The 19,940-nt window shown below is 40.7% G+C and overlaps 1 protein-coding gene across 2 annotated transcripts in view; it reads right to left on the reverse strand.

The window, feature by feature from the left end:
• CENPC (centromere protein C) overlaps positions 1-19,940 on the reverse strand; it is a 74,187-nt gene that overhangs the window by 16,763 nt on the left and 37,484 nt on the right. For both annotated transcript variants that reach the window (XM_045019615.1, XM_045019614.1), the window contains exons 15-18: positions 17,732-17,824; positions 17,199-17,353; positions 16,487-16,577; positions 10,255-10,327 (exon numbers count right to left, since the gene is read on the reverse strand). In XM_045019615.1, the coding sequence (XP_044875550.1) occupies positions 10,255-10,327; positions 16,487-16,577; positions 17,199-17,353; positions 17,732-17,824 (412 nt within the window). The remainder of the gene's footprint in view (positions 1-10,254; positions 10,328-16,486; positions 16,578-17,198; positions 17,354-17,731; positions 17,825-19,940) is intronic.

A 19,940-nucleotide genomic window follows, 5' to 3' on the forward strand; every position in this document is an offset into this window, starting at 1 on the left:
TAAGATAAATTGGTTTTGTTTTTGTTTTTAATGCCACTAAAAATTCATTTGACTCGTTAATTCAAAGTTGCAAAACTGACAGACCTTTTTGCAAGACACAGGTAATTAGTGTTGTTTGGCTTTGGGATTTAGCATTTAACCCTTAAGGGGTAACTTTATTTAAAAACATTTTAAATTTTGTAAAGAATCAAGACCAAGTCATGGCTGCAATAGGGCAGTCAAAATCAGGATAAAAGGGAGAGATTCTAGAGTCTTTTTGTTTGGTTGGTTTTTTTTTGGTAACAATAGCAGATAAAAGCTGTAGTAAAAGAATAAAAAATTAACAGTGACCCTCTGAGGCAACAGCAGAGGTAAGGTGCACAAAACAAAAAGAAGCAATGTTAAAAACACTGAGCCTTAAAATGGCTCTGTGTAATTGATAAGGGTACATGAAAACTCTGTAAGAACAAAAGAAACAGTTACACCTTATGTAAAAATTAATATGGCTAATGTTTAAAAAAAAATTGAAGTATAAAAGGAATGTGCATTTTCCCTAGGACATGTGCAGTGTACATTGTAGAAAGGGATAAAAGAAATGCAAATGAAACGTGCTATTGGAATTAAAATCCTATTAGGGCTCCAAAAAGAGCAGCAATAGACTGTTTTTTCTTTTTCAGATCTCTGTGTGTTTTGTAAGCAGAAGTTAAAAGTGGAAAAAAATCAAAACTCTGGTGGAAGTTAATTGTGTCCCTTTTAAAACAGAGTCTCTGAGCTCTGCTGATGGCTTTGAATCCAAACCTGTGTTGATGCAGACATCAGAAGAGTCCAGACATCTTAATCAAGTCCTCCCAGGTTTCTGCAATAAATTCTTCTATTTAAGCTAGTGAGTATTAGCAAGGAACTAGTATTCTTATACTTTTATTTCTGTATTTGCAATTCTGTGTTTTGCTATAGAATTTCTTTAATTCTGTACTGTTATTGCTTTTACTGAGAAAGAAAGGAGGGGGAATTCTCTCCAGAGATTGATAAGTTTAGACCCTGTATTTTTGCATCTTGGGTTACAGAGACAAGTTACTTTCTTTGTATTCTTTAATAAATCTTTTCTGTTAAGAACTTGGTTGATCTTTCCTTGGGTGGATTCTCAGGGAAAGGGGAAGAGGGAGGTATCCCTCTGTAGTTGGATCCCGGTATCTCTCTTAGGAAAAGGGAGGGGGGAGGAAGCAGGGGGGAATGGTTTATTTCTCCTAGGTGTAAGAACTCCATGGATTTGGGGCTCTTGGGATCCCCAAGGATTTTGGGGAAGGACTGTGTCCCAATACACGTACCTTATTGGGTGGTGGCAGCTTTTACCAGATCTAAACTAGGATTTTAGTTTAGGGGAGCCAAGGCAAGTCCCCATTTTGGAACCCAACAGCTCCAAGTGGGGGGTGAGACCTATGACAACCTATTACAAAAACAAATGAAAGTAAAAAAACATACTGCAATAGCTATAAAATGTACTGAAATGCAGATATTTAGAACATAAAATGTTTTGGGTAATATCAAAAAATATTAAGGTTTTGATGCATCTGTAAAAGCAAAGGAAAAATCATTGTTTGATACCTATCAATATAAATAAATGCAGTATGTCTCCAATACGGTGAGACAAAATTTGTTAAGTAAAGAAACTGTTGTTAAAATCGCACACCAACAGGCTCTGGAAGCAAAGATATGGAAGGTTAGCCCATTCCCCAGATTGCACCGGGGATCTTTCTGGCTGTCCTGGACCTCAAGCCAGTGGGCTGGGGAGAAAGGGAAACTATTGGACATCAGAGGCTGTACCAAGTGGACTCCTCAAAAGTGGGTATGCTTATCCATGCCTGTTGCTCCAAAGCCCTGCAGTAAAAACATCTCACTAGAATCCTGTATGTAAAATAAAATTAATAATAAGACCACAGTACTGTATAATGGGCTCTGTGTATGTGTTAATTCTTGGAAAAAAGTGTTTAAAAAGTGTTAGTAACCCACCAGAAGACAAATGTAAATGTAATATAAGTACTGTGTTTAGCAATAATCACATTTACTATTTGCCACAACAACAACAACAACAACAAAGTCTCAGCTTACTGTAAGCCCTGATTTAGTTAAGTTCTCTATCAATCTTGGCATTGAATGGCAGTTACCAATCATCTGTTAAAAGGTAAAAAGGTAACATAGTTCCTAAAAAAAAACAAAAAAACACCAATGTGAAAAATGGGACCATTCATATTATACACGCAAATGGGGACATGTTAAAAATTGCCACTGCAGAAAAACATAACAGTTTACCATTGGTATAACATTTTCTGAATGGTCTCCCACAACTACTGGCATACTAATGTTACTACCCCTAATTGTTTTTGGTTTTAAATTGTATGTGTTTAATTAAAATGTTTAAAATGTGCTGGTGGATAAAACAAATGTATGCAAAGCTAAAGCCACAGGCCCAAATCACCTGCCAGTACTTTCTATTACGTGGACTAAATAAGAAGTAACACTGGCGATTAATAATCTTAGTGTCAAAAGGGGGATATGTAGGAGCAGGATTTTATAATGTCCCATAAGAATTAAAGTATAATTTGATTTCATTCTGCTAGCCACCCTTTTTAAATAGCAGAAAGGAATGACCCTCTGGGACTATAAGATTCTGTTTTCCCATATGCATTACAAATTGGGCCCTCTCTAACTCTTTGTTTTAAGATTTAGTTAGTAAGAGTCAGTATTCTCTATTGTGTCTATGTTAAGTAAATTAGAGAAACATTGAAGGCCTGGGTCTCAATGTAAATTGTCTTGGTTATTAATTGTAAAACGTAGCAAGGTTTAATTTGCAATGCCTTTTTGCTCGATATAAAATACTACAGTTTGTATTCTCAATCTGTTTGTGTAAATGAGAAATGCATGCATCAGGAAAAGATAAGGTGTAAAGGCCATTGTTATAGCCAGAGTCAAGGAAGAAGTAGTAAAGAGACTTAAAGAACATCAAAGAATCATCAGGCACTGCTTACTAGCCAGATGGCTGTTAAACTGCCTGGCATCGCAGAGTGGATACATGCTTTGCAGTGTAAGAATGCACCACCCCCAGCGAACCAATCATCACCTCAGGACCACGCAGAGTCAATTTTGACTCCAGAAGAAGACGTAGAGGAACAGCCTGCAATACTTTACAATCTACGTTCTCCTAAGGGTTGCCAGAAGCAGACAACAACCTAAAGTAAGGCCCAAGAAGAAGCAGTAGCGAGCCTAGCGCCTGCTGCCTGGTGGACGTAAAACCGTGACTGCGGTTTCCTCAGTTAAGGTTGTCAAAACCAAAAGGGCCCTGCCTCCAACATGCGCCTCTGGTGGCGCCTGTTCCTCGGCTGCTGGTGTCTTAAGGTCTGGGGAGTCCACAATGACAATTATTTTATCCAGCAGCAAGTGTGGATAGCTCAGACCCTTATTATTTCTAAATGCTGGGTCTGCAGCCACATCCCAGCCCACTCTCAAACTGGTGTTCCTGTCCTGGCTATCCCACTCAATTCCCCAGACCTCACTGGAGGACCTTGTCCGTTTAACACAATATGGAACAGTAATGACACCTGGGAAGAGGCTATTGGCAGTTCCTTTATCCCACTTGGGGGAGTAATACACCAGGCTCCTGAGGTTACAAGCAGTAGTTAAAATAATGGCAAATAAAACTGGAAAAAGTTTAAGAGCCCTGGCCAAAGAAACAGGGGCGATCCAACAGGTGGCCCTCCAAAACCGTCAGGCATTGGACATAGTACTGGCGGCCAAAGGAGGGACCCGTGCACTCATTGGAAAACAATGTTGTGTGTTTATACCTGACGATACCAATGAGGTAATAGATCGCTCTAGCCACTTAGAACAAATCTCAGATCTTCCTCATGAAGAGCCAAGTTCTTTCTGGAAGTGGCTAAGTAACCTGTTCAATTTCTCTGGCATAGAAAACTGGTTGTTTCAGGGAGCCCTGACTATCCTGTTTGGAATCCTAATAATTTTTGTATGTTTTCAGTTAGTCTCTTGTTGTATCCAAAATCGTGTAAGGCATGCCACCCAGGTGACTGCTCCAAAACAGAGTGCTAATATGATGACTTTGAATATCGCTGATGAACAAAGAGATAAAGAACGGTTAATATGTGGAACCCAGTAAAATGTTGGTCATGGCGAAAGCTTGACCAAAAGGAGGGATTGTGAAAGTAGAATGAATTATAGTGTAAAAATAAGAATGGATTAAAGAAATGTTGTATGTACCTTTAAGCAGAAATAAGAAATATTGAAATACAGGTGCCAGGAAAAGAAACATTAGGCATAAACAAGGGTGCTAATGGCAAAACATTAACAGAAGATCGGGAATAGTTAGTAAGGAAATAAGATATGCAATGCTAGCCCAGGTAAACTTATCAGATTCTGCTTCCTTTGTTATCTTGTTAAGTGCTCGCCCTTTTATCTGTATAAATGAGATAGTTTGTGTCTTGCATGGTGCTCACATTATCTGGGTGTTATTAGCAGAGCGCTGTGCTAATAAAACAGAGTGGTCTGACAAACTGTGAGTCCTGAGTCTAACTTTGACAGTTGTGTCCTGGTGCAACTTTTCAGTTATCCCATCCGCACAATGGAGAAAATGTTATTGACTGCCTCCTAAAGAAAGTGCACAAAATCTTACTCCATAAGGGCTGTGAAAAACATGGGATTCCCTTACCAGTTAGTGGAACAGCTGAAATTACAACTCATGTTCTCAGCACAGAACACTTCCCCTAGGCCAAAGCATATTCTGCAGCTGCTCTACTGCCTGTTTACTCTGTGGAGGCAGGCAGGGACTTCAGTGAGGCCTTGGAGCAAGCTCAGTGCAATTAAAATGTTCAGAGTTTCAGCTACAAGCCACTAACAAGTTCTACTGAGCATAGGCAAATGGTGGTTTTCAGAGGCTTATAATTTGGACAAATCTGGATGGACTCTCACAAAGACAGAAAAAGGTATTTCTCTGAATCATCCCCCCGGCAAATTCAAACTCCTGCTCCAAAAGCAGGTGCTGAAACCCTTCACTTCATTCTCAGAAATGGATAAAATATTTTCAGAAAGAATTCAATCTGAAGCAAAAAACACACACGGAAAATTTCAGCTCAAATGGTTAAACTGGCAAAGTTACAAAAGTGATTGAAAGTCTATTAACGAAAAGTGTTAGGCAACTAGAAAAAAAAGCAGTTATATCTATTGCAACTGTTGTTCTCCAAGACGTGGGTGCAGACATGAATTCTCTCAGATGTGTGCATGCCCACCAGGCCAGAGCCAGAGCACTTTATGTAGCATTATCTATTGGGGCAGCATATGCACCCAGGACCTCCTCATGACCCCTCCTGAGGCTATGTAAAGACAGCACTGCAACAAACCCCTCAATTCCTCCACACCGGAATACATGACTGAAGACTCCAATGCAAAGGGAACGGAGGGTGGATCATTTAATACATGCCTGCACCCACATCTCTGATAACAAAAGTTATAATATAGCTAAGTGACTTTTTTCTTTTTCGAGTGGTTACAGATGTGTATTCCACTCAGATGACTCACAAGCAGTACCATCAGAAGGAGGGGCTTGGAGTCTACTTGAATAGCAACTGCTCATCCAAAGAGCGAATTGGACCTTGAAGCAGAGGTGATGGCATAGTGCTCAGTAAAGTTATGCACAGTGGACCAAGCAGCAGCCCTACATATATCCAATATGGGAACATCCCTAAGACATGTGACCAAAAGTTCTGACTATTCTCTTGGACAAACTCAGTTGGATGCCCAAAACTGCAGCCATCCTCCTTAGGAGGTCCTGGTAAGACAAAGTCTTTCAGAACCAAGAAAAATGAATATGGGATTGTGGGCTCATCCAGTGAGGAGGATGACAATGGAGGAGGTGCAAGTGGACCCTCCTGGAGCAAGTCCTGTTCCTGTAGTAATGGGTTGCTTTGCTGTATCAAAGACTCAGTGAAGGTAATATCAATGTGTGCCCCCAAAACAGGTGGCTCAAGGAACAGAATGGTCTGCTGACCCTCCCTAGAGTGTGCCGATGATCAGGACCTTGGAGAGCTGGGAGCTTCCCTAGGGTTTCAAGGGGGCCAGTAAGGAAATGAGTAGGACATAGGAAGCCAGTATGTACCAGGCCATGACTCTCTGTGCCTGCTGTAGAATCGGTCTCAGTACCAATGCTCTTCCTCTGATGGTGGTTTAGAAGACTTCTGCAACTGACACCTAGGAGGGGATGGAGAAGTAGAGGATGACTCCAAAGCCTGCTGCAAAAGGAAATGGACAGGCCAAACCTGAAGGGGTCACTAAGTGTCCTGCTCTGTCTGTAACCCATGGAAAAAACAGCATCAGTACCAGAGTCAGTACAGTAGTCAGTACCATGAGTACCGCATGAGATCGAGGATGCATTGAGAGGCAGAACCAAGAAGGGCTTTGGCCCCAGTGCCAAGATATAGGACACCATTGTTACACTGTTCAGAGAACAGCCTGATACTGAAACTGTAGAGCCAAGATGGAGGCTGATGTTGACGCCAAAGAAAAAGCCAGTACAACAGGGCTTTCTTCAGCAGGCTTCCTAGCCAGTACTGACAACTGTGCCAGTAAGTCTACACTGCAAGGCAGCCTATCTGGACAGACCAGGAACTGCAGGGTCCATCTCCACAGCAGAAAACTCAGGAACCAGAAGAGACTCTGGGACAGAAAGGCACGGTAAGCCAGTTGCTGCCCGATAAGCCTGTGGCATCACTGGTACTGACAATGCCAGGACTAAAATCGAAATCATTGGTACCGGACTCAATAGCTGTTCCACAGATGGTACCCGAGTTGATGGCACAGTATTAATGTATTCTGGCCTCGTTACCGTGGAGCAGATGGACACTCCTGATCTATCCTGGGTGCTCAGAGAGTCTCGGTGATGGTCCACACTCATTTTAAAAGAGGAGAAAGTCTCTGAGCTGGAATGTCCCCAGTCAGTCTTATCAGTTCTCTTACCTAGAAGCCTAGAGGAAGGAGAACAATCTATTCTTCTCCAAGGGGAAGAGTCGAAGTCTAGAGGTCTATACGAGACCACTACCACCCTTGAGGCAGTGTGAGGGGCCGGATGATCTGTCAAAGGCCCTGGTGTTTAAGCAGACTTCCTGGCTTTTCCATGAAGTGCTGTTTGTGATGCAGTTCTCCATGAATTTGCATTCTCTTGAATGACCAGCAGATACTGCACATTTCTGTTGTGTCCTTCATTGACAGGGTTCCCTCCCCACTCTGAACTCTGGGGTACAGATGTGGGGACCCGCATGAAAGACCCCCTAAGCTTATATTCCACCAGCTTAGGTTAATAACTTCCCCAAGGCACAAATTCCTTTCCTTGTCCTTGGACGGTATTGCTGCCACCACCAAGTGATTTAAACAAAAATTCAGGGAGGGGCCACTTGGAGCCTTATCCCCCCAAACCCCTTCACCTCATTTCCTGGGGAGGCTTGAGAATAATATTCTAACCAATAGGTTAACAAAGGGAGCACAGACCAAACCCTTTGATTTTCAGTGTCCTAAAAACCAATCAGGTTCTTAAAAGAAGAGTTTTATTATAAAGAAAAAGTAAAAGAATCACATCTGCAAAATCAGGATGGAAGGTAACTTTACAGGGTAATAAAAAGATTTAAAACACAGAGGACTCCCCTCTGGACTCAACTTCACAGTTACAAAAAACAGGAATAAAACTCTCTCTTAGCACAGGGAAAATTCACAAGCTAAAACAAAAGATAATCTGACATTTCCTTGCTTTACTTACAATGTTTGTAATCTTAGATGCTCATTTCAGGTATGTTTTTAGGAGATGTTTTTTCCTGCCTGGTCCCTCTCTCTGTTCAGAGAGGGCACAAACAAAGAGAGCGTAAACAAAACCTCCTCCCCCTCCGCCTACACATTTGAAAGTATCTTCTTTCCCCATTGGTCCTTCTGGTCAGGTGCCAATTAGGTTACTTGAACTGATTAACCCCTTACAGGTAAGGCAATTCAGTACAGCTACTCAGAAGGGAATTTATGCTACCCTTAGCTGTATGTTTACCCACTCATCAAGACACAGCAAGCACTGTGCGATCAGTGTGTGGGGATCACCCCACACTACTGACAGTGCTTAAACCTGGTGAGGGCGTATCACCAGATTTCTACACTAACTGCTTAAAATGAATACAAACTAAGTAGTGGGTAACTAAACTACTACTAACAATCTCCAAAAACAACACAGAGAAAACTCACTGTGATGCAGTAACTATGAGGTAAACTGCACAGGGATCTCCGACTCAGGCTGTGGGTATTAAGAAGGAACTGGGGGCACAAGGGCAGTGCCACCCTTTTATATAGCCTCAGGATGGGGCCTGAGGCAGCACAGGGCACATACACCAACCCAACAGGTACTATTACACAAAGTTCTCCAGCTATGACACACTAAGCATGTGCACACCTGAGTCCAATATACTCCTGTAAACACTCGAAGAACTATCGGCATTAACACTAGCTCTGCCTGTAATATTTCTGAGTTAAAAATATATTTTGAGTGCGATAATTGGCTTAATTGCAATGAAAATGCTTTCCTATTGTCTTTGGTTGGTCATTTTAACAATGCACTAAAACATTTTATGAAGATAATTAAACTGCTTATTGATAGTGAAACAGTCCTAACGCTAAATAGATCAAATTCATAGAGAAATGCTCTAAATATGTACCTAGACAATTAAAATGTCTTATTTAAACCATGGCAAGCTGATAAGTATACAAAGCAGGAATGTGCCTAGCAATTCAATGACTCCCTTTGATCCCATTTACGTATCTGGTTTGTCAAAAAAAACAACTGTCTCTAATATTGATAAACAAATTTGAGATCTTAGATCTTAGCATTTTCCTGGTTTAGAATGTTAACCCCAACCCATTAAATAAAATTAGATAAAATTCTTGGCTTGAAAGTCAACAAGTCTGGTGAAGCCTCCTGGCCATGGAAACCTGAGGAGAATACTACTCTTTCTCTGACTGTTTCAACTTTCAATGTTAGGTGGCATTGCAGACAAGGGATTCTAACAGGCCCTCAAATATTATAAACCTTTTGGATGGTCAACTTAAACATTCATATTTTCATCTGTAAAAGAATAATGTAAAAGCTGTATTTTATTTTCAGTTATGACCATCTAAAACTTGACAAATGAAACTATATTTGTTAGGCATTAAACAATAAATTGATAAGGACATGAAGATTCAGCATGCAGCGTGATCAGACTTCTAAATGATTAAAATGAAAATCTGTATTCCAATGTATACAAAAGACAACTTGGAAATGGTCCAGCATTCAATCTGATTGTTATTGAATTGGGGGAATGGGTTACCAATGAGGTGAAGGTTCATTAATTTCAATGAGAGGTAATTTGTCAAGCAACATAGGATGTGTCAAGAGAGATTACCTAGATCTCATCTTCCTTTTTCAAAAAAAGATGAAAGCACTGAACTGCCAGGAGAAAATATAGTTGTTACAAAGAGACATTCAGAGATAGCCAGAGCTGCCAACTTTTATCTCTGCTGAAGTCTCGTCCCCTGAGATACATTACAGTGCAGTGACATCAAAGCTGGACAGACAATTGTGATTGCTATTATCAATGACACAAGGATAAAAAGAGGCCTGAGGTATCTGCAGTGACAAGCAAAATAGAAAATCTACCATAAAAAAATACTGTCCAAAACTTACCCAAATACCAACTTTCCATTGGTAGTTTCTCAAAGTGAGGCATTTTGCATTTGAAAAGGGCATGTGAAAATCTCAAAACTGTCTGCAACCTCTACTAACAGCCACCATATAGGACTTGAGGAGAGGGCACAGGACAAGGTGGTATAAGCTTTCAACCATACACTATAGTTCATTTATTAAAATATGATTTTTAAAAAATTAATACCTTTACCTGTGTTACACAATCAAGTCTTTATACTGTATACACACAGGAGATCAGAGTTAATTGGTACAAGGGACCCTTTAAGTGTCTTAATTTTCTTAATTCCATAGGAGCTCAGGTATCCTATTTTTGGTAGTGGAAAAACTGCTTTGTATATGCACAGCTATAACATTTTAAAATGCAATTTTTTAAGAAACAGAATGTTCAGATGGATATAAAAGGCCCTTTTATATTCAAGAGTAATTGGAAAATAGAAAACCACACTGCATACAAACTTTAAATGTATTTTAGGTGAAACCATTATGTACAAAGTTATTTTCCCCACCTTTCTCCTTTCAGCTGTGTGAAAAGAAGAATACTTTCCTCATTCAGGAGATTGCGTATGTTGTATCCATTTCCTAAGAGTAAAAGAATAAAAAGTCATCAGAAAGTTTTATAGCATTATGACCAAGTTGCTGCAGCATCACTTAACTTTGAACACTTTTCCTATAGGCATTTTGAACTCTTTGGCAGTTAGGGTAGGTCAGCAACTTAAACAGCATTTCATCCATAATTCCGAAGAACAATAATAGGCAAGCCACCAAAGTCTGAATGTGAATTTAAAATTTATTAATAGTTGGGAGGAAAGAAACTGCATCTAGGATTGTTTACTTTGATATAGAGTTAGACTAACCTTAAGAAGATGTGTATTGAGGAGTGTCTTGAAGGGAATGCATAAGATTGGGCCATTAACCCTCAACAGCTATAAGAAAACTTTAATAAAAGCTGTGATTTTCATACCAAGAAAAAAAAAATCAAGGCTATCCCCTCAAGGGGTTCAAACCTGTAATTAATTTGTATGCTCACAGCACCACAAACTTAGAACCATTTAAAAAGATGGCGAGTGAACACATACTTCTTATAGAGTAAGGCTTTTGATGGGAGTTACACAGAGATCTACAGCCCCATCCACCTTCAATGCCTTTCCACTTATATTCAGAATACCAGGAGATGGACCCTAAGGATGGAAGTTAAGTAAGGATCTGTAGGGGCCATACACAGAGATCTTACCAGTCATGGGTAAGTGGCCAATTTTTTCCCTTCAGAAATTGTTGCTGCAGATCCTTATTCTTGATACATTAAGAAGTAACAACCTCCTTAAGGATGGGGGGCTTGGGAGATTTGCTGATGCCTTTCTCTGTGTGATTTGTGAGTGGTTCAGGGAGCATTCATGCTATCTAGCTGGGCGTAGGGCATCACATGCTGTTGTACTGAGTGATGACAGCACCTGGAGGGGTTTGCTGCTGATCACTAGCAAAGCATTGTGAGAAACAGCGCAGGCTGGAGAATTAAGGGGACACAGTGAAAGCCCACTTCCAGGTTGTACCCCAGGGATCCCATTGCAATATTATGTAAGTTTCACAAAAGCTGCCTTCAACCTAGTGAAATTCACTGTCTACTTCAGAATCATCACTAATTAAAGTCATAAGCTTTAATACCGTCTGATCCATTTACAGCAAACTTTAATATGGAATAGATTCCATTTTAACTTTATCTTGGAAGGAAAAAACTGGGTATTTAACAAGAAGTTTGCCCCTCTTAACATCCAACTTGTGTAACCTAGCCTGGACAGGTAAATTATGTGATTTCAGAAACCAAGCCAGAGGTGTCAAACTGATTCAAGTGGAATTTTATGACAATTTTAAACAGAACATTGGTGTGCAGATGCAAGACCAACTTAATGTGATAAATAATCAGCCGAAGTTGGTAACTTGCTGTCTTCCTTGCAGATGTTATAGCTAGGAACAGTATTCTGGTGCAGATAAATGGAATACTTCAAGGGCTCAGGGTGTAACTATCACTCTACTCCTGGGAGACTCCAGACAGGCATTTGCCAGGCTGCACCACTACAGTAGGGCTGTGGCTGAATGTGAAAAGAGGTTAGATTGTAAATAATGTGTGTTGTGTGATGCCCAAACGTCCAATGGATCAGCGCAGCTTCAGCCTGAAACGTATCAGGGAGAAGACGCCCATAAGGGGGTGGCTAAGTAGGCTTTACCTTTTATGCCCGAAATGAGGGGGAGCAGTGCCTGCTGCTTTTCTTCTTTAAAGGAGGCTTTGAAAGTCAACTCTGGGTACCTGAAGAGCCAGCATTCACTAGATCCAGATTTGCTCAGTTGCTGGCTAACACTCACAACAGTAGTAATTGTTGGTTTTAGCTCCATCTAGTGATCTTACAACCAGATGGGGATTCTGAGACCAGAGTAAAAGACTCAGCCACACCAAAAATACCTGAAGCTCTTAGCATCTGTTACAATGCACTGACATCTGGTATCTTCAGGTGGGTCCAATCAGTTCCAAGTGTCTCAAATCTGGCAGTAATGCCCCTTGCGCTACCTATAATTTTGCCTCTGGCGTGGTTGTGGATCTCACTGCTATTTTTGGCTCCAGAATCTGTTCTTGAGAAGCAGCCTCCATTGCTGAACTCTCTACAGCAGGGGTGGGCAAACTTTTTGGGGCAAGGGCCACATCTGGGTGAGGAAATTGTATGCAGGGCCAGGGCAGGGCGGGTGGAGTGTGGGATGTGGAGGAAGGGGCTCAGGACAAGGGATTGGGGCAGAGAAGGGGTGCAGAGTGTAAGAGGGGGCTCAGGGAAGGGGGTTGGGGTACAGGAGGGGTACGGAGTGCAGGATGGGGCTCAGGGCAGGGAGTTGGGGTGCACGGGGTGCAGGGTGCAGCAGGGAGCTCAGGGCAGGTGGTTGGAATGCACAGGAGTGCAGAAAGGGGCTCAGGACAGGGAGTTGGGTGCAGGAGGGGTGCGAGGTGCAGGCAGAGGGCTTAGGGCAGGAAGTTGGGGGGCGGGAGGCAGGAGGGGTTTGAGCTCCAGCCCGGTGCCGCTTACCTAAAGTGGCTCCGGGGTGGCAGTGGCGCACACCAGGGCCAGGGCAGGCTCCCTGCATGCCTGCCCTGTCCCCACGCCACTCCAGGAAGTGCTGCGGCCCCTGGGGGGGGGAAGGGCAGAGGGCTCTGCGTGCGCACATGGAGCCCTTTGCCTCCCGGCCCGGGGGCTGCTTCTGAGAGCAGCACCAGGCCCGCAGCACCACCAGGGGTAATCCCATGGGCCGGATCCAAAGCCCTGAAGGGCCGGATCCGGCCCGCGGGCCATAGTTTGCCCATCCCTGCTCTACAGTAAGTGGTAGGTGTTCCCAAAGCTCCAGATAGCCTGTGCGGACCTCTTGTATTTCAATTTTGGGTCTGAGGCCACGCATCAGAGAAGTGCCAAGGATGTAAGGGAACTGAATCCTCAAGGCAGATAAAATAGATGTTCATACAATCCCCAAAGTCTTCCACCAAGACTTCTCCCTTGCAGTGAAAGAGGTTCTTAATGTGGGCTTCTGGCAACAACTTGATCCTTTTTTTTGCCTCCAATCCTAATATTCTGAACTATTTATTTCCACCACAGACTGGGATTAATTCATTACTACTGAGATGAACTTTGCATGTCACCCATCTAAATGAGGGACTTAAATTTTCGGTCCTTTACTGTGAAGAGGTTTAAGAAGAACCTGTTCTAGGTTAATACAGTTTGCAAACCTGCTTCATCACAGGATTTCAACTTGGGGCTAATGAGTAAGATAGCAACTAGAGAAACGACAATCTCCTGAACCTGCATTAAATTGGAACCAAATCCAGAACAAGAGATGAACCGATTAAAAGATTTCCCAAAAGCTGTGTATAATGGAATTGATCACACAACAGTAAAATAATAAATCTCTTCCCCCAAAAGGGACTGGGGAAAAAAATCCAACATTTACTTTTTTAGATTGCCTGGAAAAAGTTCAGACTGCTCCTGTATCTGATTAACTGAACAGGTCATAACTAATGAAACAATTATCCCTCCCTCAAATTATTACAGCAAACCAAAGAGGAAAATAATAGAAAAGACCATTTTTTACATGCTGCTAATTGGGTTTCTTTCAGTCCCATAATACGCAACTCAGACCATATTATAACTAAGGCTGTGAATCTGTCACGGAGGTCGCAGAAGTCACCGATTCCGTGACTTTCCATAACATGTTTGACTTCCACAGCTGCAACAGCCAGTGTGGCTGGCCCCAGGGGCAGACTGAGAGCTGTCTCCAGGAGCCTCAGAACAGTGGGTGGACAGAGGCAGTCAACCCCAACAATCTGAGCAGGGGCCTGCCGTCAGCTCCGGGGATCCCCCAGAGCAGCAGTGCCCTAGGAGCAGCTCAGGTTTAGTCATGGGTATTTATAGTAAAAGTCAGACAGGTCAAGGCAGTGAATTTTTGTTTATTGCTTGTGACCTGCCCATGACTTTTACTAAAAATATCTGTGACTAAATCTTAGCCTTAATTATAATCTCCTACCAGCAGATGAAAGCAGGAAACAACTTTTGTGATGTCAGACCCCTAACGAAGGAAGATTTACCAGCTTAACGCATTCCTTTAAAAAACTTCCTTTAGAAAACTGGAGCAGTAACAATAATAAAAGCAATTGTGACAATATAAAGAAAACTCTATTTTCACCCCCAAAATTGTGAGGCATTGTATAAAAAAGTCCCAAAAGGTATGATTAGAAACTAACAAACAAGACAATGTTCTAATCCCCTCCAACATTACAGCAAACCAATAGGAATATCCTAGCTGGAATATTATGAAATTTGTGAGAAAAGTTAGTCAGTAAAAACTGTTTTTTCCTAGTGCCTCTAATATCCAACACTTAAAATGCTTTCTTCAGCTTTGGCTACTCGTTCTTTATAGCTCAGTCACAACTACTGTCCTGTATCAAGTTTATTCACAAAGTTTCTTTACTTTTGAAGTGGGAGATCTTTTTTACTCTTTTTCTCAATATTATGATTTTTTATCTCAGTTTGAGAACTCTCGCAGAACTGATTTTCAGCTCAACTCCTCTGTCAGTGTTTTGTCTTTCCTACCATATTTCAAGATCCAAGAGCAACCAAATCCTTTTCTACCTCTACAGGCACAGGAGACTGGATTCTTTGGCAATTTTAGTACTCTTGATCCAGTCACCTGCTGAAAGTGGCTACATCCAAATGCTAGAACTAAAAGTCTTCTGCAGATGAACAGAGCCTGCTTCATGGTTCTGAGCTCCAAGACATTTAGTATGTTTAACTCAATGACCTTGCCAACACATTAGGACTTTTCAGACCTATAATTCCTAAAGGGGGCAAACTCTTTTGATGGGAATACTGGTGGAAGCTCCAAGTTTAGACAAAGCTCATATTTAAACATGGTGGTAAAAATAATTGTGTCTGTCTGAACCACGGAAAGAATAGTCAAAGTGGAGTTGGCTTTGGTAGTTTTACCATATTTTTCGCACAGAACGTATAAGCCCTTGACAGTCAGATGTCTGTAGTTATTGGGTGGATAGACAGCTGCATGAGAAATTAGCATCCATGGTACCTATCGCCAATAGAGGGCCAGTAGTAAGATTAAATGGTGAATTCACCAGGGGCTTTAGATGCTTGCGTTTAGTAAAAATGTACCTAATAGTATTTGTAGTGACAGGTGTTCTGGCAGGTGCAATCTAGACTAAATCCTGCAGGGTTTCAGTACATACCTTTAAAGATGCATTGTCCACAGCAATAGAGAGTACAAGAGCCATCCTAACCATGTCATCTCCAGCCCCTGAAAAGTCTTTGACCCTTTGCTTGGGACTACTAATCTAAAGACAGGAAATCCTGCTAAAAAAAGGAGCTGCAAACTAATTACACTGAAAGCCAAATAACTTAGTCCTTGCCTACAGTGGAAAGCCACACCGCTTTAATTATACCCGTATAATCCACCTAGTGGGGATGCAGTTATGTCAGCATAAATGGTATAGCCATTCCTATACAGGAAGGGGAATAACTATACAGGTTTAAATCACCTTTATGCTGGTATAACTGCATCCACAATAAGGCTTCAATATGGTATAGCTTTCAGTAAAATATATATCATAACCCTAACCAACCATAAAGTTATAACAGTAAAACTCAACTGAAGACCAATCCCATAATAAGCAAGCTGGTTTAGCTGACCAGAAAAGATCAAAGAACTGAACAGTGTCTGGCAGTCTAGTAACTTTCACAGGTTGGAGATGACCTCACTATTTCCTTTTTCCTGCCTTCTGCTGGTAGCAAGATATAATAGCCATGATTTGGGCTAACATAGTGGGGATTTCCTCAAACCTTTTTCTGAAAACGTTAACACTTCAGGTAGTACTGCTACACTTTGTACTAGCTCTTCTTGCGTGACTGAAGACAAGGTCATAGCTTTTGGCTTCATGGTGCACTTGAAGCCTGAAGATAACCAACATAAACACACACTGTTTTGTGTTACTGCTTACACACAAGGGACCATTAACTTCTCTCTGCCTTTGGGACTCATTCACCTCTTAATGAGGTTCTTATCCCCAGATTCAGCAAAGGTTGCCCAATTATTCCCTATCTTTCTCCTAGCCCCGCTCCCCCACCTCCCCTTCAGCTTAGTTTCTACCACTTATACTCTCCCTTCAGCTGGTCCTTTTGCAACAAATTGTTTTTAAAATGTACTTACCTTCTGGGACATAGAAAAAATCTCCTGTAGTCAGATAGTAGGATGTCTTATGAAGGGTAACAATAATCTTGCCACAGATAACATGGAAAGCCTTCAGAAATTAAATCAAAAGCAAATATTCTATCATTAGTGAGATCGTAGTACTATCAAAGAAAAAAATCCTTTAGGCTGAAACTTTATCCTCTCATAGATACTAACTTTTTTGTACAAATAGAAATTAACACCCCCCCCAAAAACCAATAAGCCCCCAACTCCTCATCACTCCCCCCACCCCACTGCAAATTATGGTTGTGAAATCAAGCATTTAATAAAGACAGGTATTTGAAATGTAACATTTTCTCCTATTGTAAGACTTTTACATTGCTGCCTACATGTTATGGTATTTATTAACAATATACGGATATTTATCATATACCGAAGAACATAGGAAGGTTAACGTGTGCCAGGTGGCTGAGTTACTTTTGTAGAGCAAAATTTAACTTAGTGACTTTCCCTTATTTTTCAGTGTTTGATTCTACAATTTAAAGGTTTCATTATCGTGTTTTCTACATGTATTCCTTTTTAAGAAAACGTAATAAAAGTTACAAATACAGCATTAACGTCAAGTAGTAAAATACTTCTAACAATACTCAACAGGTCTTTAAAGTATCAAAGCCTTTCAGCACATGGTATTTTGCTATACAAGAATATATAAGGAAACAGATGTACTCACTATATTATCTGTGAAAACAAATTGGTGCCCCTTTTCTTTAAGCGGTTTCAAGATCAATTTACCAGCAGCAAAAACAGATGTATTCAGGTTTTTATATATTTTCACTGACTCATCATTAAAGAAACAAGAATGACTATTTCCAGTGTTGACACACTCTACAGAAAAACAAAATTGACAGAAGCTGAGCAATAATATCCATGTGTATATTAAATATTTTTGTCATTAGCACAGCACATCATCCAATTTCTTAATCATATTAAGTACTCAGCATAGTACTTTGTTGTAAGATTCCAGGTTCAGCAGACTGAAAAATTCTAGAGTAGTGTGCTATCTCCCTACCTTTTCCCCCTTCTCTGGCTCCCCTGACTTTCTGCATGAGGAAGGAAGTGGGATATCTCAGCACCTCAAGAGTTTAGGTGAGCGGAGGAAGCCCTGATCAGCATACTTCCCTGTATGACCCCAAAGGAGGACCAAATTCTGCAATCTTGTCACAGAATTCTTCAGAACCTGGTCATGTCATTTCAGCAACTTACCTAGCAAAACCTCTTCATTAATTGTTGGATCCCATACAGCAGTTGGCTTAGAAGTATCTGCTAGGGAGACATTCAAATGTTCAACATGACTCCCTGAAAAATAAAAGTGTAAAAAAACTAATCACTGTACATTTTTAAACCAACCTGAGATGATGTTATGCCACTATCATTTCTCAAATATTTTAGAATTCAAATGCATAGTGAAGGATTTAAATAATTCCTCAGATTTTAAATATTCAAATAGGTTGGAAGACTACTCCCTTAATAAATAGGAATTACTTGCAATACAAAATTTTTGAAGCTATAATTTATCAGTGGGGTCACTCTCTTATGCAAGACAGGCAGGGACTTCCTAGAACAATGGCAACTGCTCCTGTCACAACAGTAACAACAATACATCTCCAAGACCATCTACCTTCTAAAGTTCATTTGCTGCTTTAAAGACACTGGAGTTCCTGAAGCTATTTAAAATTTTAAACATTTTATGAAGTCCCAAAAAAGCCTTTCCCCCACCTATTCTGATGGAGGTGACTGAGTGAGTGGGAATACTCAAAGATGAAACCTTCAAAGAAAAATTATTACAAGTGAAGGTTTTCCTTCTCTTTACAAGATTATAGGATCTTCACTTGGAGATTAAAATTTCAAGGGATATTTCTAAAATAAAAGGTAAATCTTCCAGCCAAATGTCAGGAAGTCAGTGTAACTTCTTGCAAAGTACAGAAAATTAAGACTCCTCTAAGGTAAAAGCTTCAGGAGGAGCGCAGGTAACCAATCCAAAGTAAGATATCCCAACTCTCACACAACCTCTAAGGGGCAGGGCAGTTTGGGCACCCTATAACTGGGGAGTAATTCCTACAAGCAGTCAGAACCTGGATTTCTTTCTTGATGTCAAATGCAACCTATATTGCTTCATAAATACATGGAGACTACCACGTGGCAGCTTCGCAGATCTCCTACCCAAGGACAAATCTAAGGCTGGAAACAAAGCCACTCTGCCTCAGATAGATAAGTTTTGACATAACCCTCTCCAAACTGCAGGCCTCTGTATGCTGTAGCAGTGACAGATGCAGTCAGACAGACATTTCAACCTAGTTCTCTTGATTTCAGTACAACTTAGGGATTCATGTTAGAAAATTTACTCAGCTTTTTCATTTAAGGGATTTAGTCTGCATTAGCTAAAAACCCAGTGATGTTTTCACAGAGTTCATGAAAGAGTGCCTCTGAGGAGGACTGGCTTATTAAACTGGAAAATTACTATCCCCTTTAGAGGGAAATTCAAAGATGTCTGAAGTACCAGCTAGTCTTATGAAATATAGTATAAAGTATGTATAGTATAAAGGTTTGGTCACTAGAACCTAAAGTTATTTTGCTACCAGCTGAAGTCAGAAATGACTTACCAGGTAGGAAACGTGACCCCAAAAGTAACGCTTATCATAATCAGGAACACATTACTATCCCATGACAAAGGGCTCTTTACTGGGGGGTTCAAATGCATGTCTTAAGTGAACCTGAAAAATGACTGCAGAAACTCATCTTTCAGTGATTTCATGATAGGTCAAACCTGCTGCCAAAAGGACATTTAGCCCCAAATTAAGGCTGTAAATTAATCGCAGTTAACTTGTGAGTTAACTGCGATTAATTTACAGCCTTAATTAACTCAAAAAAAATTAATCACGATAAAAAAATTTAATCACGATTAATCACAGTTTTAATCACACTGTTAAACAATAGAATACCAATTGAAATGTATTAAGTATTTTGGATGTTTTTCTACATTTTCATATATATTGAATGATGTGTTGTAATTTAAATCAAAGTGTATACTATTTTTTATTACAAATATTTGCACTGTAAAAATAATAAACAAAAGATAGTATTTTTCAATTTACCTCATACAAGTACTGCCATCTCTGTCGTGAAAGTGCAACTTACAAATGTAGATTTTTTATTTGTGTTACATAACTGCACTCAAAAGCAAAACAGTGTAAAACTTCAGAGCCTACAAGTCCACTCAGTCCTATTTGTTCAGCCAACTGCCGAGACAAACATGTTTGTTTACATTTACAGGAGATACTGCTGCCCTCTTCTTATTTACAATGTCATCAGAAAGTGAGAACAGGTATGTGCATGGCACTTTTATAGCTCGCATTGCAAGCTATTTATGTGCCAGATATGCTAAACATTCGTATGCCCCTTCATGCTTCAGACA

The sequence above is a fragment of the Mauremys mutica genome, chromosome 5 (genome assembly GCF_020497125.1).
Source record: "Mauremys mutica isolate MM-2020 ecotype Southern chromosome 5, ASM2049712v1, whole genome shotgun sequence".
Taxonomy (NCBI): Eukaryota; Metazoa; Chordata; order Testudines; family Geoemydidae; genus Mauremys; species Mauremys mutica.